This window comes from Lampetra planeri, chromosome 4, assembly GCF_965212315.1.
Source record: "Lampetra planeri chromosome 4, kcLamPlan1.2.h2, whole genome shotgun sequence".
Classification (NCBI taxonomy): Eukaryota; Metazoa; Chordata; class Hyperoartia; order Petromyzontiformes; family Petromyzontidae; genus Lampetra; species Lampetra planeri.
Genome location: NC_136110.1, coordinates 23829943 through 23854374, shown reverse-complemented (window position 1 = coordinate 23854374; position 24432 = coordinate 23829943). Strand labels below are relative to the sequence as shown.

The 24432-nt window shown below is 40.5% G+C and overlaps 1 protein-coding gene across 1 annotated transcript in view; it reads right to left on the bottom strand.

The window, feature by feature from the left end:
* LOC144717850 (CUB and sushi domain-containing protein 3-like) overlaps positions 1 to 24432 on the bottom strand; it is a 449456-nt gene that overhangs the window by 86668 nt on the left and 338356 nt on the right. The window contains exons 26-36 of the mRNA XM_078593564.1: positions 17866 to 17992; positions 14289 to 14500; positions 11018 to 11209; positions 8004 to 8142; positions 6915 to 7102; positions 6125 to 6319; positions 5896 to 6012; positions 5442 to 5555; positions 3999 to 4094; positions 1653 to 1856; positions 764 to 888 (exon numbers count right to left, since the gene is read on the bottom strand). Coding sequence (XP_078449690.1) covers positions 764 to 888; positions 1653 to 1856; positions 3999 to 4094; positions 5442 to 5555; positions 5896 to 6012; positions 6125 to 6319; positions 6915 to 7102; positions 8004 to 8142; positions 11018 to 11209; positions 14289 to 14500; positions 17866 to 17992 — 1709 coding nt within the window. The remainder of the gene's footprint in view (positions 1 to 763; positions 889 to 1652; positions 1857 to 3998; positions 4095 to 5441; positions 5556 to 5895; positions 6013 to 6124; positions 6320 to 6914; positions 7103 to 8003; positions 8143 to 11017; positions 11210 to 14288; positions 14501 to 17865; positions 17993 to 24432) is intronic.

The window sequence follows — 24432 nt, the reverse complement described above, 5'->3', positions numbered from 1 at the left end:
AGACATAACACAAGCGTGTGTGTTTGTATGGGAGACAGGACATTAGCGTAACAGATAGACAAAACACGAGTGTGTGTGTTCGTATGGGAGACTGATCACAAGTGTAACAGATACACAGAACACTAGCGTATGTGTTAGTATGGTAGCCAGATCACTAGCGTAACAGATAGAGAGTGTGTGTTTGTATGGAAAAGAGATCCTCTGCCATCCACCAACGTGCAGAATGCACCACTAAGTCACTGACAGATTATATTATCAGTAAGTATAAACAATGACGATCAAGACGATGCTGAACACAATGAAGAAATTATGACAGTGATGAGTATTATGATTAACTATGATGATGAATTAAGATGATGCAGAGCTGAATATGATAAAGTTTATGATGGTAAATGATGATGACAATAACGATGAGAAAGATTCTGCTACTGCTGATGAACCAAGAACCCCCATTTCAACCAAACCTCTATCCCGCGGTGATCCACGTATTCCTTCTTTTACAGCATTGATTTTAATTTTAAATCATAGTAAAATGGTGGTCTCCTCAAAAAGAGAATAGTAACTAAGCACAAAAAATTGAAAAACCATATATTTGTATCACCTGTATATCTAAACACAGCACACACATTAAATAGTGTATAGGGACTTGTAGGAAACGCTACCCGTTAAAATAATAAAGGTAATTGCCTGTGTAAGTGTGTAAATGCGGCATTTTGTGTAATATGTTCATGCTGATATATATAATTAAAAGTGTGTTTAGCACCTGGATTCCATCTCCTTCTGGTACACTAATTCTCCAAACACAGTCCAAGTTGTTATCATACATCTCCGGATAGCCAGGGGACAGGATAGTCCCCGTGTAAATCGTCAGATTGCCTCCACAGGGAGCTGAAAACAAAAAAAAGCAAAAAAAAGATAATCAATTTGAATAGGTTAAAAAAAAGTGGATAGGACACAAATCTGAACATGCCTAGGGGCATTAAGTGCGGCTTTAAACTAATGATGCCAAACTAACGCTCCACCAAAAGTAGAGAGAAGGTATTAATACTCATTGCATCATTTGCATATTGAAACTCTTCCAGTAAAAGGCCATCATCCATAGCCTACCAAACGTGCCCATGTAGTTCACCGAAGCATCTGCACATTAGCCAAAGGTCACTTACATTTGTTATATAATGCAGATATATTAAATTATTATTGGTTTATACACACTTCATAAAAATAAGTACTTTTGTCTAAACATTCATGCAAACTTTTCAGCAAAAAAAACATAAATACATTTTCACAAAATACATTGTTGTAAGTTACTTCTATGTGCCCACATCATTGGTTGCCCATCTTCATCAACCACCCACACTGATCAGCAATGGAGACGTTTTTGCCCAAATAACTCCCACAACCCACGTGGCGTAGGGATGCCCTCATCCAGCAGTATAGTGTTAAAAGGACTGCGTGTGTACGCAAGTAAAACATTACACACATACATATTTTGTTGGTTTAAGGCAATCTGAATTTCAAATATCTGAAGAAATAATAATTACAAAAAAAACCACTGAAACGTCTGTGCTCTTGCTTGTAAACAGCAGGGCCATCCAAATGTGTATGATGATCGCGTCTGCCAGGTTTTACTTGGGAACACTTATTACACTCACCGTAGCAAGTCGGCAGAGAGTCATTCCACTGAGCCAATGCATTGGCTACTGTTGTACACTGAATAGCCTGGGCTCCCTTAAGGGTATAACCTGGATTACATTCAAACCTCACAATGGAATTCGCAGAAAAATCCAAACCTATCCTGCGGCCATGTAGGGGTTCTGATATTGAAGTGCAATGGGTTGCACTGGTCCTTGGAACGGCTTAAAAACACAAAAGCAAGAAAGGACAAAGTCAGACGTGCCATGGCTTGAGTCATTCAGGCAGACACACATATAAAGGGACAGGGGAAATATTTTACGAATGGGATATTAAATGTGTAGAGCGGTGGCATAGTTGTGAGCACAGTGCACAATGCACCCAGCAACCTAAGTTTGACTCTTGGTCACGACTAACAACAGTAGCATACTCTTAGATTAACGTAATGTACATACATCATGTGCATACAAAATGTGCATACATCATGTATTTTGATTAACTGTGAATAACCCAACGAATATATATCCATTGCAATGTATATGACTACATTAACCTCCCTCTGGTCTTCACACTGGATTGGCTCACAGTGACATCACATTCACACCTCTATTTAAGACCGAAACTGAATAATTTCTTCACAATTTTGGCAGTCGCCTGATGAGGCTGGTTGTTACCGGCAAAACGTCGTACTCATTTACTCTCCAACACATAGGTGTGCTGAACTAGTAAGTGATTGGCATGTTTTGTTTACATAACAAACCTTACTAATTGGATGTGTTGGATGGTGGCGGGTTTATCAACACATTTACATTCACAAGATCTGCCCCCCCGCCCCACCCCCTTCCAACCACTATTGACCAATGTGGTGAAGTATCGTCAAACAACCCCCCAATGGCCAATACTGTGGGAAGGCTTACATCCAGCTGAGGCTTGACAAAGTGGTGTACTTAATAATTTGTATTATTTAAATGTGTTATTATAGTATGCATAACACGTAGGCTTTCGCGACCAATATCATCCATAATTAAGGTTTTTGGGTTAGATCGCGTAAAGGGCTCATATAATGCACATGCATAATGTACGTTGCCTCAGTAATCCCCCCCCCCCCCCACATTGTGCAAGAGCGTGGAAGGGTGGTCAACATATCTACGCCTCTATATAAGGAAAAAAACAGTAAGACTTCTCCACAAATCTGGCTGTCGCCTGATGAAGCTCGTGGTAATTACTGGCGAAACGTCGTGCTCAGTTTGTAAATGTTGTGGCTTGGCTCTCCAACACACCGGTGTGCTATACTAGTGACGAATTGGCATGTTCTGTTTACGTGACAACCCTTACTAGTTGGCTGTGTCGGGTGGTGGCGGGTTTTAACGACACATTTATATATTTACGCGATCTAACCCAAAAACCTCTATTATGGATAGTATGCATAGTCTGACATTCAGTGAATACTTTTCTATACATGCAACCTCCATGTAATTTCACACATATATTATTAGCATTGGTTTAACGTTATCCTAAAAGAGATTAGGTATGAACTCGTTATTCCTCAAAAGAGTTTTACTCACTTTTCTATGTATATAACAGTTCCGGATTCATGTGCATTTTACAACAGACTCAAGAAACACTTATTAGATTCCTTTTGGGAAGCCATAATTTATGCTATATGCAGTTTTTTTTTTAAATATATAAGACCATGTAAGATGGAAAATGCAAATGAGACTCGTCGTATTGACTGCAAAGCAAAGTCAGAGGGCCTTGGGCAGGACACACTACATGAAGGGCCAACGACAATGGACAACACTGGTCAAGGGAAAATTCCGTCACAGTTCCTATGATTGCTTTTTCATTGCTTTCATAGCTTTATTTTGGTGATTTCGAAAAGTGTATTGGTTTAGCCATGTTTGTTGTAGTACAGAGTTAGACTGATGGCCTTAATCTAAGTTGTCTTGTGGTTGTTGTTGTTTGACTTGCATCCCACTGGGATTTTTGCACACAGCGTTGGTGTACGGTGTTTTTTCTGCAATATTTTGCTGTCTTTTTTTGGATTTTCTGTTTGCACTTAGTCACATATTCACTTTAAGATGTTTTTTGTTCATGTTTTGGTTTTTTGTTTGTTGCGGTTGCACCCGATTCAAGAGCCGAATGGCTCACAGGGCTATACCAAATAAATGAACTTGAACTTGAAGGGAATGGCATCAAGCGTAAAGCTCGTACCCGCCAAGAGAACGAGTGCAGCTCACGTGGAATGAGTTGGATTGTGGCACGGCCCTGCGGGGATGACAATGGAGTGGACAGGCCTTCACCCAGCAGTGGGTAGACCATGGTGGATGATGATGAATACAAAATATTAAAAAAAAATGTTTTACCTCTGTATACAAAGTGATATCCCCTGGCACTAGATCCTTTGCTCGGTGAAAACACAATTGTAATTTGATGTGACGAACTTAACGGTATAACTTTCCCTGGATAAATAGAGGAGACACAAAGCATTACAAATACAATCGCCGACACAACATCACATTCAACCACATATGGAAGTGCAGTAATTTATTTCGTCTATACAGCACTAAAATATGTTATACCGTATCCTCTTAAAAAAAACGACCCACCTAAACTATTTCCTTCATTTTTACCTGTACATAAATTACCAAAGGTAGACAGCCTGTTGTATAGTGAACTCTACTGGTAGCAGGAGGTCATTATCTGTCAGTTTCATACCAAAGGCCATAAATATAAAAACATGTTCAAACCAAAGTAAAATACGATACAATATGTGAGATGTACTACATGCATAACAAATTGTCTGTAGAAAATATTTTTTGTCAGAAATTCTCCAAATAGGGGTTGCACTATTCCATGCGCTCTCCTATGAGATTGTCGCATGACAGTCAAATCGATATTCCTAATCATGTAGTATCTTAAAACGTGGTTACATTTAGATGGAAAATAAATACAAATTGCATTGTTATATATTTGTCTGCAAGATTTACAAATGCAATCTTCGTCTTGTGACGAAATTTGAATAAATTGAGAAAAATACAATGGAAAAGATAAATGACAACAGTTATAAAGACTCCCATTTCAAAACAGATAATCTTTATTTTATCTGTTTATTTTTTTTATAATTTAATGAATCTGTCGGGCATCATGTCACGGGATGAACGATTAATTGGCAACTCTCATGGAGCAAAGCATCCCTTGCATCAGAGAACGGTTGTGGGAAAAGATTTTCATAGAACTATCCTGAATTGTCAGTGCTGGAATTTATTAAAATTTTGTACGAAATAAAATGTTAAATAATGAGCTTGTTTGTGTGGTTATTTGTATGCCACTTGTGTGCACGTGCTACGTTGCTGACAATTACATCGCGGGATCATTATAGATGCTGGTGGTTTGGGAAGGCCTTCATCCAGCGGTGGACTGATGATGGCGGATGATGATGAGTCATTGGTTATTAGGCTGAGACGATCAACACACTACACTCGAGAGCCCAATTTAAGCACGTGACCATGTGAATTGAAACGCCACAGAATGTCAGTAGTTCTGTCCCACGCCATCTCAAAAACATCATCTTCTGTTTTTACGGTTGCTACAGCAGATAATACATCTAAATATGCGGTTACTCTGTTTAATAAAGAGTATAAATTTTAACTACGTTCCCTGGCGAACGGTCAAGACTTACAGCCACTTTTGCATGAATGGCATGTAAAATCAAATTACATTACGCCATGTTGAAAATAGACGATAACTTTGATGAACGTTACTCTGCTGGCTAAGTGCTTTTTTGTATGAACGATGTGCAAGGTTACCTGAGTGGGAGCCTGACAATGCGCTGAGCAAAAAGAAGCTCTGGGAGGGTCCGTCGTACACATGGACGACATCTTTCACCGACGTCTCAAAGGTCGCGTACTGACCGAAGATGACTGAACAGCAATGCACACAAGGTGACATGTTGAAGGTATCACAACAAACTAAGTTGGATCATAATGCGTATTTCGCTGTGTTGCTGTATTTGACGTTACTGCAAAAGGTTGTGCTGGGTGTGTTTCACTCACGTAAAGATTCAGGTGATTCAAGAACAGTCATCAGAGTTAACATTAGGTTGAGGGGGATTTTAAGACTGAAGCTACGTAATAATTATCATATGACCAAACGATAAGTTACAAATATAATAATTTCAAGTCATAATTCGATATTTTTGGATCGCACTACTTTTTCCATCGAAAATCTAATCAAAGCCAACGTAGTTTGAGACACGCTTACCAAAATCCTTGGGCACGGTGATGGTGTGCACACAATGTTGAGGACTGCTGTAATTTCTGGGGTATCCAGGAGAAAGGACCACCCCTTCAGAGGCAGTTGCTTTGCCCCCACATGGAGCTGTAACATATGGCAGAGAGCACTTAACAGCATATTCCCAAAATAGTGGGGGGAAGAGTGGTCGTACAAAATGTGTGGGTTTAATGCTAACGGCTGCGGATCCTTCACTTACCATGGCAGGATGGCATGGGTCTGTTCCACATGGGTCTCCCATCCTCGCTCATAACACAAAGCAGAGTTGAGTAGCCTTGGATTGTGTAGCCCGCGTCACAGAAATATGTGATGGTAGACCGTAGCTTGACATCTGTGCCCAGACGGGAGCCATTCTGTATGTTCCCAGGATCAAAGCAGGACTCTTGGGGTTTCTCTGTGCAGATTACATTTTCACCAAAACTTTTAGTTTTGAGACAAAGTGTATGGGCCACTAACAATTCCACACCATATTCAATTGGGCAACATGCCATTACCTGGTGAGAAAACTGCCTAGTTTTTATTATGTGCATTTTTCCCACTCTGAAATTAAAACGGTGGACTTTTGTTCTCAATGCCGAGCATAAAGATCACAATCACCATGAATGAAAACGAAATCTTGGCTCACAGAGATAAAAATACAAATCCTAAAACCGTTGTTTTCATTGAAGGGTATGAATGTTGACCTCTTCAATAAAGACATTTACATAAAACATACAAAGTAGGAAATGTATGATTTAACACTTGCAAATTATCCCACAAAACGAATTTTATGCACATTCAACATTTAAACAATCATGTTCAATCACTTTTGCGATCTGCCAAGAGGCCCCACGTTTACACAAATAAAACATGTCCTGTACAAAAAATATAATGCCATCGTACGTTGCTATCTTACATTTTCATGGGTGAAATGTGAGGATATGTAGCCAGTGCGTGTGTGTGTAGTTTTGCTTTTTGTCGAAAGTTGTGCTTGCGTTAGGCGACCTCACCCTTGTATTCAATGTGAAAACCACTGAGGCTGAGCGAGTCATCGCTGCGAAAGGCCATAAACATGCTGTTGCCAGTGCTCTCAATCCGCCCCGGCAGCTTGGAGCCTTGCAGGCTGGCGATCAGTGGGCTGGAAGAGCCAGGGCCATCATATATGTGCAGGAAGTCGTAGCTGGTCTCGGTATCAAAACTGCCATTCAGTATGGAAGGGGTGGACAAGAGGTGGAATATTTCATTCAGAGGGACGTGGTTTTTGTGATGTAAAAAATAAATAAACATGAAAAAGCAGACTGGTTTATTTTATTTTATTATATACCTACGTGACTTTACCGAAAGAACCAAAGAGTATGGATCCCTGCAGTAACGAAAGCTTCAAATCAAGATTGTGTTAAGACTGCTAAGACTGAGGAAAACATTTACAGCAGAGCAAAGTAGAGGTTATTTGTGAGTCATTAACCGAAAATGAATGATATGACCTTGCCAGACTCACACTTTTATAGAACTATACGTAATGTATTTTTTTCGATTTGCCTTGGACTATACCTACATTAAACATGATATATGTCAGTTCAATAGCCTTCATATATTTAATGACGTAATAAATAATGAAATATTAAACACACTCAATTTGAGAAAGCATTACGGAATGCACATATACACCACAAAAATAAATGTGAGGGTTATTTCTGAGATTCCTGAACTAAAGCATTGCATCAAACAAAATGGATCTGAATATTGCATCCATGGATATCTCATGCAGTAACATAGTATATCAAGCTGCTGTGCACGCGAGGAATTCAACAATTAGCCACCTTGTTATGCTCCACCACAAGTCATGTCCACCAACGTACGCGAACTTCGTCGGAAGAGTCCAACTAAACTCCATATGCAGCATGCAATTAAATTACCATGACCTTTAAGGATGACCCCATTCACTGATTAGGAACTGTAAGGGCTATAAAGACCAGAGGCTCGTTTACAGAGTGTGCTCATTAACAAGTAACATTACTAGCACTGCTTAGCAGTTATGCTTCCGTGTGATGACCTTTAATGTCACAATAGTGCAGAGAAGCGCTTTGCAGAAGCCATACCTGATAAAGGTCAGAGAAATAACATTGTCTGCCGTGACGGTAACTTGCCAATCGCATTCCTTCCCAGGAGGGTACGGCTCAGGGTAATTAGGAGAGAGAATGAAACCAGCAGGCTCTGTAAGGTTTCCCCCGCATGGCGCTGTGAAAGAAAATATACGTAAAATATAATACACATGCACACATGAATACAACCAAGTGCAAATTAGTCAACGTGAACGTATGAGATGTTTTGCATCCAATATCCAGGATTGTTCCTGCAAAAAGTTTCTGTGGGTATTTAATAACATACATGGTGGCTTAAAAAAAAGATGAAACCACAACTAAGTTTACTTTTGTGTGTATCTCCTTCCCTCTTTCACATTACAGTGCATAATGTAATTTAATTGCATCATATGAAAGATTTATTTTAGCCAGGCCAAAATACCAAATGCGTTACAAGGTTATTCATATTAAATTACAAGAAAGCAAATACAAATGATAAACACATGTCCTGCATCCATAAAGTCGAGATAAGGAAATTAAATTATGTATATGCTACAGCTACATAACTTACTAAAGAAAGTCAAACAACAAATCCTCAAGAAAATATAAATCTGAATATGCTTTAGATGAATCCATACATTTTAATTGACATTTGACATCATCCTGAATGATCGATTCAAAGACATCTCTGAGCATATGCAGTACCATCAATGGGACAGGGGGTGAGTGCAAAGTAGAACAGGGTTCAAGGTCATCATTAAAACACTTGTTGACTTAATTCCCAATGGTCACCTAAAACGAATGTCGATATATAGTCATCTTCTTAAGCGTAAACCCTGCCAACATCCAAAGTCAGAGTTGTTATAAATTAATTGAGGACATGTCAGTCTCTCTGGATTTATTTCTGTAGTCCCATTTTTCATTATAATGTGTATGGTTAAGTAACTGATTGTCCATGTAGTCTGGGGGAGTGGTGTGACATTTTCACGAGCTTTTTCCTACACATTTAACCTCTGAACTCAATCGTGTACACATAATATTTTCCCAATGTTTAAAAACACCACCAGCGTAATCGCTTAATGTACCATAAACCGTAATGCTCTTTTGGTAATCAACTTGTTCCTTGTTCCTATAGTAGCGTTTTCCCCAGTGTCTAATGTTTATGTCAATTATTTCTGAACACAATTTCCTTGTTGAAGGAGTATTTTATATCCGTGTGTCACACAACAAGTTCATCCACTTGTCTTTTCCTAACAACTGTTTGAAGCACTGTCACTGTTTCCATGAATCATCATCAGCCATGATCAATCCACTGCTGGATGTAGGCCTTCCTAAGCCGTTGCTAGCGATGACGATTTTGCAATTTAATAATCCACCACGCACTTAAATTGCACACGAGCTGATTTTATGTTTTTTTGTCAAATGTTTAAAAATAAACAAACAAAATAACAAACTGATTGCACACTCGCTGCTATGTTACACAAAAGCAGCATGATTTTATTAGGTACAGTATTCTGCTCAAACACTTTGAAAGGGCTTAAAGGCGCCAGTGCAACTCTGAGCGTTTAGTTTTGTCCACTGGAGAACAACGTTGAGGTGTATTATTGGCAGGAAATTTCCAGACACAACTGTCACGTTCTTCCCTTGAGAAAGGTGGCACCGTTAATGATTTAGAATGCGAGCACTGTTTTTGTCCTTTTTTGCCGCGAAGTGCTTTGATTTTCAATGCTCAAGACAAAACCACTTAGTTGCAAACCTCTGCAGGCAAAAGTCCTGTACAAATTACCAAGTATAAAATTAATGTCCGAAAAAGCAACATGGGGCATGTAGATACTTGCATGTTAACTGCATACATGGGATGATATTAATATTGAACGATTTTTTTGACAATTACAGCTTTAGTTGAATGTGTAGTGGCGCGTAGTTTCTCTGTGGTGTAGCGCCTGTACCGAGAGAAGGGCGGTACTGTCGGTGTGGAGTCTCTCTCTAGCACCGGGATGAGTACGGAACGGAAGGGCCCCTAGGGGGCATAGTTCGGGTGACAGCGAGGGAGAGAGGTCGGGTGAGGACGTGGTAGTCTGAGTGAACCCGAGAAGACACGTGACCCGATGAGGTAGTAACGAGGGCCAAAGAGGAGGTGAGAGGGACACATGATGTGGGCCCAGTGTCTCCGAGAATGATATATCTCGTGAGAAAAATATTTCACAATATAGGAAGAGGGGAGAACTATACAACTGACAATAGCCATAACTTGTAATGCCCCAGAAATACATATATATATCCTAGTACAGCTACTTCAAAGATGGACTATCCTGGAAAACCAGGACAGGCGTTGGCTAGAACACCGATCTCCTATTTTCAGCTAATGGTAGAAATTCCACATTCCTTTAGCGGCAGTGAGAGTATCTGTAAGACTTCCCACACAGTGCGTGCTTGTTTAATAGACCCTGAAGAGATCACGGGCTGCGTCAACCCCCGACTGGGAACTCACACCCTCCTAATTGCAAGCTGTGCACCCTAACCACTGTTGCAACTGCCCGGCCGCTGCATTAATAAATAATACATATGCATGTACAGACTATGCTGTATGTGATCCGCACTCTTAACAGCAAGCTGAAACAAACAAACATAAACAGTGTTTCACTTGTGCACACAGATTCCAAATACATTGACATTTTGCTAAAAAACATTGCTATTATTATTTCTAATGGATAGAATCTAACACAATGCTAACGTCATTGTGTTAGATTCAGTGCTAGAGCGAGTGGCTGGTGATTGGAAGGTTGTGAGTTCAAACCCTGGTTGGTTGATGACACATGCCATCCTCCCTCAGGAGCCAGTAACGTGGGAAGCACTTCGTGAGGTCAACAGTGGACAGTCTTGCCCCCACAATAGCAATGTGAAATTTCCACAAACGGTCGATGCCTATGAATTCACTTGTCTTTGACTTGACCTGCTATCAAGAGGAAAGTGAGATACATAATGCAAGCATTCAACTTATTGGTGTGGTGTGTGAGCGACGGGGACCTTACCTATGCAGGTGGGTGGGTCGGGCTGCCAGTAGTAGTGATTTTCCCCATGCATACACACGATGGTGGCTTCACCCTGCAGCTGGTACCCAGGCTGGCACTGGAAGGTGATGATGTTGCCAGGTTCTCTGCCCATTCCACTCCGCGTGGAATTTGTTGGCACGCCGGGATCACGGCAAGCTCTGGCCACAGCGGCTGCATTACACCAAGGCAAATGATTATCTTTTTGTCAAACACTGCCAAGGCAAGCATGGAGACGTATCCCAGCACAAAGGCACTTCTAAATTATCGTTATTGACACTTTATTCATCGTTCTTATCTATTAGAGGTTCAGCTGAGTTAAACGAAGCAGCGTTAAATCGCACTCTGAAAGCTGCGGCAAACTGGCAGAATTGCCAGCTAAGCTACGCTTTTGTCTTCAACGGAGCGCTGCCTTGACGCGGTGAAGAAGCCCGTGCATCCTGAAGTCGTGAGTAGCAATACTGGACAGGAGATAGGGGCACCGGTACCATACTCAGCAATAAGCGAGACAAACGCGTGCTACCTTCACTGACCTATACAGAGCCAGGGTGGTCAATTGTGGTTAAACAACACCCTCCCCCCACACCCCGGTCATCCTCGCAGTGGCTTTTGGCTGGCCATCGAACAGAAATAGTCACTGCATAGCACGCTTTCAGATGCGCTTTTGTGGCCGTCTGGAACGCTCTTCCTTGCGATATTATTAAGCCACTGGAGCCATGCACTTTTACATATAGATTGTGAACTCATTTCTTTAGAACTGCATTTTGTGTTTCGAACGGGCCTTGCTGGGTGACTTCAACCTTTTTGGATGGGGAGCAGAATTTGGTGGGAATAAAGCTGAGATGAAGTTGTACATGGCAAATCCTTTAAGATAAATAAAACAAAACAAGTTGCATTAACTGCTATGATTGCTGGATTCGGAGGTATAAATTACTACCTTTCTACTTTAATCTTCAATTTAATTCCTCATCATGGATTAGCAAGAAATGGATCTGCAGGGTCTTCGCGTATTGTGTTGGTATAATGCAAGTGTTCGTGAATAAATAAAATGGGCATTAAATACAGATGGAAGGAATACAAACTGCACACTGTGTTGCATTGCAAAAGGCATGATTTTCCCAGGAAGTTAAATGTCATCAGATTAAATTTGAGCCCCGGTCCAAATTGATAAGTGGACAGAATGCACTCGTGTCACGCTTTCAATTCTTACGTTATTGTCCTCCTACATTCCTAGCAGATGGTTAATCAAAGCTTACATTCTTTACACGTGATGTGACCTATGCGTGTGGTACGAACAAAGACATCCATTGCACTAATAATGCAGAGTAATCTCCAATCTTAATCACTCAGCATTTGAGATAGACCATACATAAAGTACAATCGGCTGATGAAATAGGGATGCAAATGTTAATCTGTTATATATATACAGCTAAGCTGAATGCATTATATCTGCTTGTCTGTAGAACTCTTTAAAAATTCCAGCAATTATATTCTTTGGTTATTTCGGTAAAGTCACGTAGATAGAAATATAAAAATAAAGTGAATGCATGTAAAAATAATACAACATTATATTGTAGCCTGGTTCTTAATCGGAGTGAGTGTACTGGCAGTCTATAATTTAGACTGTAGCCTGGTTCTTAACCTCGGTGAGTGTACTGGCAGTCTATAATGTAGACTGTGGCCTGAATTTTTTAAAATAAAAAACAAACAAAAGCCATGACGTTTCGATAGCAACACAAGCGGTCGTCATAAGGAAAAGGGGGATTAGCCTCTAAAGGCAAACTGTATATAAAGGTTGCAATGAGGTGGCACATTTAAAAGCTTATAATATGTAGTTTATGCTAGCGAGGTCGATATTCCCAAAAATAAATATATAAGTAGACCTTTGCCCAACTATTTTGGCTTATTGTCCCCGGCGCTGATTATTATCATGATTATTAACAATAAGCGAGTGCGTCGTTTACCTTTCGCCTGGTCCCATTGCGCCAGGACAGCTAGTTGCGAAGTTCCGGTACCCTGTCATTAGAACCTTTCGGCGTGTTGTATTGGACTCGCGTTTTGTTGTAATAAAAAAAAACAATAACCCAGTGCGTGATGTAAGTCCAATTCTAAATCATAAAATGGCCAGTTGCGTGTCACTTGGGAGCGGTGTGTGCAGGGGGGCAATGCGAGCTTGCGGAAGTCAGTGTGGGGTGGGGGGGGGGTTAAGGTGATACCCGCGAGCCTTCAAAGTAACTCGATCTCAATGGGCTTCCCACTACTCTGTAAATATTCCCACGTTGGGATTATACAAGTATTAATTCAACAATGGGATCTGTTGAGAAAATGTTATATAAGAGCCATGAGATGCATCTTAAATACACCAATGTGGCAAGCCCACATGTATTGGGCTTGCTTGTGTATCTTTACACACTATGAGAGATTATCTCAGATATCATGAACTTCAAATATGAGCACTATAAATCACTTTACAAGCTGTCAGGGAGCTTTGTTGTACAATTGAGTTAAATAAAAGGACACTGGGTAAGTTGCTTCTGGAATGCTTTTATTGTATCTGATCTGGTTAAAAGTTGTGCCCAGAAACACAAAATAGTATTATGCTGTGCTCTTTTGTTCATCGATTGACACACATTGTCAAGAGCGGAATTAGCAGAAGACTGATAAAAATAAGGAACCCTTACTCCGTTGTCGAAATCCAATGTGCTTTTGGCGGGTACGATAGCATCATCAAATTGATGTAAAATTCATTTCTCGTATTAAAACCTCTAAAATTAGCTCGCATGACTCTTTTTCCGCTGCACGTAAAAATTGCCGAATAAACTACGGTGTAAATATTTACTATGAGAATCTAAAATTATACAATCAATTGGAGATGGCATTTGGATAGGAAAGCTGGTTGTTCTTTTTTATTTTATATTTTAATGGTTTATTGGATTTGGTTTGAAATTAAACTGTTGAAATGGCAAAGTGAGATTGGGTTGTTAAGAATGTGTAACAAAAGGTATAATAGACGAGAGTTTTTTTTATTGACGATAGTTGAACGAACTTCAGAAAAGGGACAATGAGAAGCAATTCCAAAGTCGAGCGACGCGGTAGTTGAACACACCACGGATGATATGCAGCATGGGTGGAGAGATCAGTGAGTGAATTTCACGGGAACAGTAACCATGCTAGTAGCACAAGAAGAGTAATACGGAGATGGCTGACTGCTGGTGAGCGAGTGATTCAGTGAGCGCTGGATGAGGAGACTCACATGAGAACTGTATGGCGAAGCCGGTCTTGCTGATGAAGAAGTCGGACTGGAAGTGCAGGGAGAGGGAGCTCTGGGAGCTGTGGATGTCGTCGGGCAGCACGGAGCCACTGAGCTCCTTGAGCAGCACCCCGGCCTGGGAGGGCACGGAGGGCCCGTCCCACACCTTGAGCAGGTCGTGTGCCGCCTCCGTGTCGAACACCACAAAGTGGAGGCTGCACCCGTGGGGTCCACCACACATCCAGTCACGCACGCGCAGGGCACGCGCAGGGCACACACAGAGCACGTGCAGAGCACACGCAGAGCACACACAGGGCACACACAGAGCACGCGCAGAGCACAAGCAGTGCACAGGCAGAGCACGCGCAGAGCACACACAGGGCACGTGCAAAGCGCACGCAGAGCACAAGCAGTGCATGCGCGAAGCACACGCAGAGCGCACGAGAACAGCTGCCACCCATTACTCATCGACAGCAGTTTTTTTGTACAAAAGACGAAGGGGGCTCGAGTGCCTTGCACACATCAGAGCAGCGTGGCCGATTCATAATTTCGCTGTCATGACCATAAAACGGTCTGTGCAATATTTTGCAGTTTGTGTTGCCACCTCTTTGAGTTTCATTTTTTATTATAAAAAAACAGGACATAGCATGGGAAGAAGACTATTTGACAGTATCGGAAGGGGGGAGAACTACATGTAATTGTATTGTCTTGAGTGGTATTTAGTCCACAAATGAAAAAGAGTGGACACTTGTAATGTTCCTGGAAAACTTTAATATTTTCCAGGACATTCGGTAAACGGATTAAAGCATCCATAGGCAAACAAACATTCAAATGCCGTATACAGTATATACTGCACCGACACACAGACACAACTAATTGTGTTTTATGATATTACTTGTGGATGCTAAAAAGAAATGTTTAGCACGAGTGTGATTAGCAACGCAAGGTGGTGCTGTGTGGTCAACACCACACTCAGAAACCCTTGTTTCCATTCTGGGGAAGTTGATTTATCACCCTAAGTACACACGTTAAGCTGCAAAAAAAACCTCTAAAAGATGCAAACTACGTTAAAAATAACGATTGGCAATATCTTTGTGCAACACACACACACACACTGACACATATACACACACACAATGATTCCTGACTAGTTCAAATTAGTGGTGAAAAAGGGAGCACCCTCAAGCACAGATTAGGTTTTCAAATGTTGATCATTTTCATTGTTGTTCTATACTCTGTTTCAGTTATCTTGTAATATGCACTGATGCGTACTTTATTGAGGGTGATATTGTCACGTAAAAAAAATATCGATCGATCTATTTGTTGTGTATGTTATCAATACCGTTTCGTTTTTTGAACATAGTTTTTGATCTCCATTCCCTTCCTCATTGTGTTATTATCTCAAATGCCCATTTTTTCTGACATCTCAAGATGTGCTGCAAGGGAGGCGCGATATAAATAAATGATTACGTTGACGATAATGATCATTGAAGACAGACACATACTACAGCAATTAACCATGGATGGTAACAATGCTTTACAATGCTCAGCGATTTTACTTTTCTCCAGGTTCGTCTGTCTGTCTTCCACTGGCTGTCACGGTAACAACACGAAACAATGGGTGCATTTAAGATGCAAATGGTTTTGTTGGCACCCTGCAGCAGACTGAATGTTTTTAAACGGTCATCTTCAGAGGACTTCTCCTGCAGAGAGCTGTGCCATGGAGTGCTTGAGTACTGTGGGCTGTGTGTGGTTCTTCATGAATACACTGGGTTAAACGCAGTTCATTAAGCAGTGGACACATACACATAGTCCCTGACACTATCACCATTAATAGCACATGTACTCTCCCGGGAAAACCATGGCAGATGTGTTTTTGGATAGCTAGGGCATAATCCAACGTGATGTTCTACCCCTATGGAAATCAGAAAATGCATGGCAAATCTCCGGAATACTTAAGATTTAAAAAAATGCCCTTAAATCTGGATATGGCAAAATGGTTACACACAGGATGTTTGTACATATAGACACACATCATGTATAACTGCTGTCATGTAAAACTAATGTACAGCCCTTTGTCTATGCACTGCTGGATGAAGGTCACCCCATGCCACGTTGGTCTCGAGTATTGCTTGACCATACTACACTGGTCAGTGCAAATGGGTGAAGGCCCCCCCCCCAGGACTGGTTAAAATATCACGTGCCACTGATGTTAGCCGTGGGTGGGAATTCATTTGATTATTTTACCACTCAGCTATGCAGCTGTTTTCAGGAAGCGACCTCAGCCACAAATAATAGCTGAACCACGTGGACATTTCTAGCAGCCAAATAGTCTAATTGCAAGTTTTTGAAATGTGAAGGGGAAAAAAAACACGCGACTACGGGGGGAGAGACACCGCAAACTCCAATAATACAGCAGGCGTCAGGGTCGAGACCGAACCCGAACGCAGGTTGCTCAATTCATAGAAAATATGCTAACAGCAGCGCCACCGCTCCACCACTTATTTATGTTTTAACCAAATGCAATGGAACACATTAAATAATACAGCACTGCCAAATTAGTGATATGTCATATCAATGTCTGTTAGTCATTTATTCGTATTTATTATCTTGGTTATTATTATACATTTTCTGGACATGAATAAAATCGTATTCCGAGTGTGTAGTGGTGTTATCCACCCACCCCCTCGTATTCCGTGCCGGCCTTCATAGGTGCTACTTGCAAACAGCACTTGCCCAAACAGTATATTGATGCTAAATCGGTGGATCTTTGTCATTGCAGTAGTCGTGCATTGGTTGGTGCAACACACTGCAAACCTGGTTTCTTAGGTTAAATTCCTATCCATGAAATAGCTTCAGTGATAGTACTATTCCATAGAGTTATGGGCCTCTAAGTCAACTCAGTTATAAATAATGGCCATTGTGCTGTTTAAAGATTGGCACTAAGAAGACAAAAGCGGATGGGTGTGCTGCTAGTTATAGCACGTGGTCAATGGCTGTGGCAGCCTTAATTTGTGTTCGCAAACAGCACTTGCTCCAACAGTCCATATGACTTAAGGTGTACTTTGTCTGGCACAAGTGAGAATGTGATGACACAAATGATGGCTCTTGTGCTTATACATTTGTAGCCTTAATATCGGGTGGCATGTGGTTTTCTTGTTCAAAGACATACATGTAAAACATATTGATATTTCACCCCCCTGTCATAACAAGTTGTTTGGCATCTGAGAACTGATTTTATTTATAGATCATGTTTTATTTAAATGCAGATGTGCATTATACAGTATATGTCTGTCTCCACGGAATTTCCAGACGGCGAATCAATTTCCATTCAAACACTGTTCAAAAGGTGGCCTTCTCTGTTGCTGATTCAGATCAACAAAAGCAGCGGCATGGATCTCCTCTTCCTTTAAGGGAACAAGCGTGAGCAGCCAGTAGGAAAAAAAAGATAAAAGCAAAGCCAACGTGAGGGGGGTGAAGCTGTATAATTGCAAAGTGGTGGCTGCATAACTTTCCCAACAGAACAAAGAAAGGTTGGCCGTGTTCCAGATTAAAATTGATTTTGTAAAATCAGTCTGACCTGATTGTATAGCCTGCATTGGCGTGTATTTCCCATGTGCATTGGAGGTTGTGTCCATATGGGGCAGGGTAGCCTGGTGAAAGAATCCTTCCTGATGTGGCTCCTTGTATCTTCCCACCACACTCAGCTGGAAAGCACAAGACAATGCCATAGGTTACCGACAGCACTTCAGAAGAATATGAAATAAAGCAATGAATTATCTCATGATTAAATTGAACATCTTCAGAGCTCACCGGATTCGTATACAATCTCTTTGGTTATTGCGGATAAGTTTACTGTTGTAAGGCACTTGTACTTAAAATTGTGGTATGTTTCATTTGTATTGCGTATAAGAGACCAGGATAGTCTCACTTGCCAGAGTGTGTTGGTTCATCAACATGACATGAAAAAGCAATATGTCTGAATACAGAATTAACAAAATCTAATAAAAATCGGAGCAGAACAACTGCATTTCAAATATTAATAATAATTGAGACAGGGCTACTCCCAGCTCTTCAATGTTATCCTGTTTAGGTTTTCGTCTGATGCCCACTTTATCCATAATTAAACATACTTCATTTTTTATTACCATGGTATATAACACATAGTATCCACATCAATGATAATGCTTTGAATGAAATGTGACTACCTACTCTCGCACCTATTGAAACTTACATATTCTAAGTTTGCCTTTATTCTTTCATGGCGATTACAATTTTATGAATTCACTTGTTCCAACTATTATTGTTCAAACTTTAAATGGATGTACACTTACAATGTTGACTTAATTTCCATGTTAAACTTAAAAATAATTTCTCCTATAAGATATAAACTGCAGAGTAAACATACACTTATCAAGGATTTGTTTAACGAACATTTAACATTTATTTGATATTGGAATGTATTCGATGTACCAACACCCCATGCATATGATCAGTGTAACTATCGATTAATGAAGCATAAACAATAACTGAGGCTTGTTCATGGACTAAATTTAACATAAAATAACAATCATTTGACTCGTAAAACATTGTAAAACGAAGAAAAAGGGAACAAACATGCATATTTTGTAGTTAAACTGTATTGAAATGAACGATGCCCACGGTGTAATGGTGAGCACACTGCACTTGCAATCCAGAGGTTGTCGGTTTGAACTCCTGGCACAGCAGTTTAAGCAATGGGCAAAATTCTAAAATCCTCGCTGTCCACTCAGCAGTATAAATGGATGCATAGCAAATTGGTGAATCGGCAGATCGTGTGTGATGCAGTAAAGTGTGGGGGGCTCATACCTCTTCGAAGATGTCTAGCTAGTTAGGAAGATTAGGCCAAATACCCCTATAGAGGGGCTCTCTGGAGCTCCCTGCAGTGGAGGTTAATTTGCTAGTGGTAGTTCAAGCAAGAAATTTCAGAGTTGCACCTTTACATTTATATTAAGAGGAAATTGAAAAGGTGAAAGTGAATTCCAGCCTGAATAGGCATGAGGAGGAGCTTAATTCCCGGTTACATCCTTAAGCAACTGTTAAAACTGCTAAAGATTTTTATTTCACCAGGTAAAGCCCACTGAACTTTTTCAGAAGTGTCCTGGCCACAAATTATATTTTAATCAAGTGGCTTCTATCTTCTTGATCTCAGATTAGAGTCTTAACCATTAAGAAAAGTAAAACCTAATCCATAGTAAACGGTTGACTTGCTATTTTTTTCAAAATAGATTGCTAGCATACGTTATATTCACATTCCAGTAGCTTGTATATGCATCTGTGTAACAGTTTTGGTAAACAAAACTGAATGATTAGGAAAGTGCTGTTGCTGCTGCTGTTTATTTTGTCGTTTTGGAAATATTTGACAAAATGGGTAAAAATGATAATCCCAGCAGCTTATGTCAACTCCTTGGCACTAAGAAGAAGCCCTCTTTCTCAGTCTCCTCGTAGCCATACATAGGCATACGATGTTGTTTTGAAGAGCCTCTGCAAAGGCCAGACAGCTGCAAGGAAAGAGGATTAAGCAAAGAGCAAAGCGTATTAAATTAAACCCACCGACTTGAGAGCAGTGTGGGAAAACTTCGACTTTAACAACGCAGAAACTAAATAAAAATAATAACGGCCATTTCTTTTTGGGTAAAATAAAAAAAACTAATTTTGGTTGGCACACGATATCAATTGCTTGGTATGTGTCTTTTTATATAAGCTAAGTACACTGTCCTGAAGGTAATTCTGATAACCTACTTTTTATGCAAATATTTAAAATATTAATTTCTCCTTAGCTTAACATAACTCCGATGAGGATCCTGCAGTGGTTCATGAATTTCTAATTTTCCTTAATCCCATTCCTATCTCTCTGTAAACCAGTGGGAGTATTAAAAACACGTGTATATATAACACACTCATATAAAAAAAAACTCACGTGTTCACAAAATAAAAAAGGGTTTAATCACTGCTGTGCTTTGAATTATTGAAATGCTTGCAGAATACCACAGTCACCACTTTAGAGCTGGGCTCTGAATATATAAGCTTTCGTGACTGCAGGAATCCATACTCTTTGGTTCTTTCGGTAAAGTCACGTTTTGATCGCAAACAAGCAACCGTCATCAGGTGAAGCAAACACAGCAGGAGAACTACTGACCAAAGAGTTTTTCTACTGTTTTATAATTTGGAAGGTAGAGCCCTGTTTTTATTTTAGGAGAAATAGTGTTACCCTTAAGGCTCAAGCTGTGCAGATCATAGTGTGTCTCATTATAATTAACATTTAATATTTGTTTAAATAAACATTGGCTTTGTCATGCATCACCCCCCACCCCCCTCAGAGTGTTCAGATGCCTCCTTCATCCTCAAACAAGGCCACAAGACTGTTCACCCACCCATCCAATTATTATTATTGTAGTGTGGTTCAAGGAGGCTTGGACGACGTAGTCGGAGGCACACTTATTTATTCAACACAGTTGTATCTACAGGCCGAGATATACAACACTCGGAGGGGTATCGGCCCCTCCACCCGTCTAACTGGGAGATCGACAACCTATGTTACAGCTAGCCTATTCCTAGGTCCTCCACTATCGGGCTAGGGGAGGCTAGCTAACCCAGCCCTGGTTAAGCTGGGATTACGGCACCCTGAGTTCCCAGACCGGCTCTTACAAGAGCATCGGCTCTGGGCTCTTGGGGCCACGCCTTGGTCGGTCCTGAGAAGGACAGCGATCCAAGGGAGTCCCAGGGCTTATCTAGCAGGTCTTCTTGCTTCTCTGGTTAAAGCTGAACACTCAACCCCGAGCCCTCTGGCTCACCGCCTTATATAGCAATTCCCCCCTGAGGGGTGGGGCCGTGGGGGATCTCAGCGCTGTATTAGTGCCCCAGGCAAAATGGCACGGACGTTGATGTAAGCACCTGCTCGCGTACAGACATAGCCACGCCCAGTGTGTTTGTTTCCCATCCGTATCAACTCTATAACACCCCCTCCGTAACACCTCTACATTATCCATACTCGACTCTGCTGAGCTTCCAAGATCTTAGAAACATCGGCACAATTTCAGGTGATTTGATCAGCATGTTAATACATTTTAGTGCATAAATAACAATGTTACGTACTCTTAGTTCTTTCGGTAAAGTCACGTAGGTAAAAAATAAAATTAAAATTAATAAAAATAAAATAAAAATCACGACGTTTCGGAGGCAACACAAGTCTCCGTCATCAGGTGGGACCGTCACAGCCAGATTTGCTGCATCAAGTGAGGCAGGGAATCAAGATGCAAGCTCTTAAATACAAGTTAAGGGGGAGGAGAGGGGGGGAGCTTATCAGAATGTGGTAGCCAATGAATGGAACGTATCGGGAGGGGGGGCGGGGCTAAAAGAGGGCACGAGGTGCTCGTAGGCGTCAACGTGTAAGTGTGCGCAAGTCACTGTTGTTGCACATGATAACGTATTGGAAGGGGGGGGGGGCTGAAAGAGAGCACGGGGTGCAAGTGTACGTGGACATGCCTGTGTACAAGCACCTGTTGATGCACATGATAGAAAAGAACGTTTGGAATGGAGTAAAATTAATTATCATGGGTTTATGCCTCGCATGAAGGGGACTTTCGGGGAAAGTCTATGCTCTGTGAAACCTACAAATGTGGTTAATTTAGTTTATATAAAACAGTTGGCTGATGTTTTTTAGTAAGTCCTTGAGAACATGAGCTGAAAATGTTGATGTTATAATTGTCCTTTAGATCTGGTTGGTTTACCTTTATTTTGGCTTTCAGATACGTCATGAAAAAAAAGACTAAGGATTATTTTCATAAAGACAGACAATGCCTGGAAAAAGGCAATTCACCTACGTTTATAGAAAAACAAAACAAAATAAAGTGATGTTTTTCTCTGAAAACATACAGAAACAAATTCACTTTCTTTTAATTTAGACATTTCTGAAAACATACAGAAACAAATTCACTTTCTTTTAATTTAGACATTTCTAGAGCATCTTGTTATCTTGCCTCGGAACCACTGACATGTTCATCCATGGTAATAAGCAATGATAAAACACGAGGGAATAGCCCTTCCTATTTATATACAGCCAGTGGTTTGTGTTGACACATCAATACGTGAGCTCTAGACCGGAGAATTAAGTTTCTCTATGATCTACAATCTTTGGAGATTAACACGACAAGTTTAAATGTGAAACTCTGCAGATAGGCAATCTATGTACATGAATTACAATTAAAGCTGAGGATAATCAAAGCCAGCCAGCTGCTGTTGATTTCAATGTCTTAAATTAAACACCCCATTGGGATTTTTAAAGCAGCATCGATTATACGTTATGTGGGATATATGCTGTCACAAAAAAAACTCACACAAAAAAGCAAATTTTATCATAATGCATAATTTCTAAATTACCATTTCAAGATGATGAAAAACATATGTAGGGTCATTCATTAAAACCACCTAAATTCTAATCAGCCGAAGATACTTAAATTGGAAAAAATTTATCCAAATGCAATACTTTGTCATATAAAGCTTGCTCGCAAAATAAAATGTAGAATTCGACAGCACTGTCTATCCATCGACAGATGCAGTCTTCCGCACCACATTCTTTGGTCACGGGGTTTGCGAGCAAGCTTTATATGACAAGTTCAACGATACTCCAACAAACTGGTCAGTGTGGCTGGGCTAATGGTGGCGTCAGGGCCAGGGGCAGCACCGGTTCAGTTATCTCTTGCCGATGCTGTTATACATAGCCAGGAAACAAATGTAGGTTTGCTGGGCGTATGGCGCAGTGCTTGAGTCGCTAGACAATAGACAACTATAACAGATATATAAATACTTGGGCCTGTGAAGGAGAGAACATGCCCAAGAGGATGATTAACACATTGATGGAATGAAGGATCAGTTCATCAGTTAATGTGTGAAAATTGAGATGGATTGTGGCATCACAGGGTTATGATGGATGGTGACTGCATGGTGAGGCCTTTATCCAACAGCAAACAGACTATAGCTAATGATAACACCAAACTCATTCATTTTGTTACGAATTATGGGTCTTGTTTCATTTCATTTGTGAAATGTCTCATGAATTTTCTTAAACAATACAAAAATAAAACCTACGATAAGCCATAATGCATTTTCAAAGTATTTTGCATGGCTGGTTATAAATGCTGAAAAAAGTCACCAATTAGACCAGTAACAACATCAATCAGAACAATTATTGTAGTGAAGGTTGATGCATTTTTTTTCAATACGTCTAGATTTTCCCTGCCTGGTTTGCACATGCATTCGGACAGACATCCTCAACCCCCAATGTCATGTTGTAGTAAAAAAAAGATAAATTATCAGTACTGCACATTCATCATCCGAGGTGTGTGCAATTTGTGGCAACTTTGGGAAACCTCTATGAGCATCGCTCCTTTTCCTCTCTGCTCTCATAAAATTCAAATCAATAGCTGCAACACACTTGACAAGCCGAAATTGCACAATATGAAGCGAATTCTCAGGTGACTACCATTGTAGTTATTAACGTAATGCAGTGCACCGCTGTTTTTACGCACTTTATATTTTCCCTTTTGAAAATTCTTGGGAGGTATTCAAATGATATAATCAGCCAAATAATTACAACTGTCATTTACAGAGTCCCCCACAGCTTTATAATTCGTATTTAAATTTACTTGAAGCTCATTATAACTATCAATAGTGGTGAATTGCCATCTGGTACCAGATATGCATATAACCTGCAGTGACACATCGGTCAGAAACATGGGACACGGACAAAGGACATGTACACAAAGTGGGGAGAAATGTAAATTGGGAATTACGTTGAGATACAAAAAGAGAAACAGGTGGATCAGGAAACAAACATAAATTAGAGATATAATAAAAACTGTGAATGCAAGTAAGATGCCTTCAATAGGACATCACTGGAAGTGGATGAGACTGGTGTAAAAATGGCAACCAAAGTGGACAACATGACTGAGCGGATGACCACTGCTCTAGTGCAGGAGAGAATGGATTGCGGCATCAAGGGATGGTAAAAGCCTGATGAGGCCTTCATCTAGCAGTGGGCAGAACATGGTTGATGATGACTATGATCAACTTTGGGATGGAAAGTGTTGATAAGCAAGGGTGTAAAATG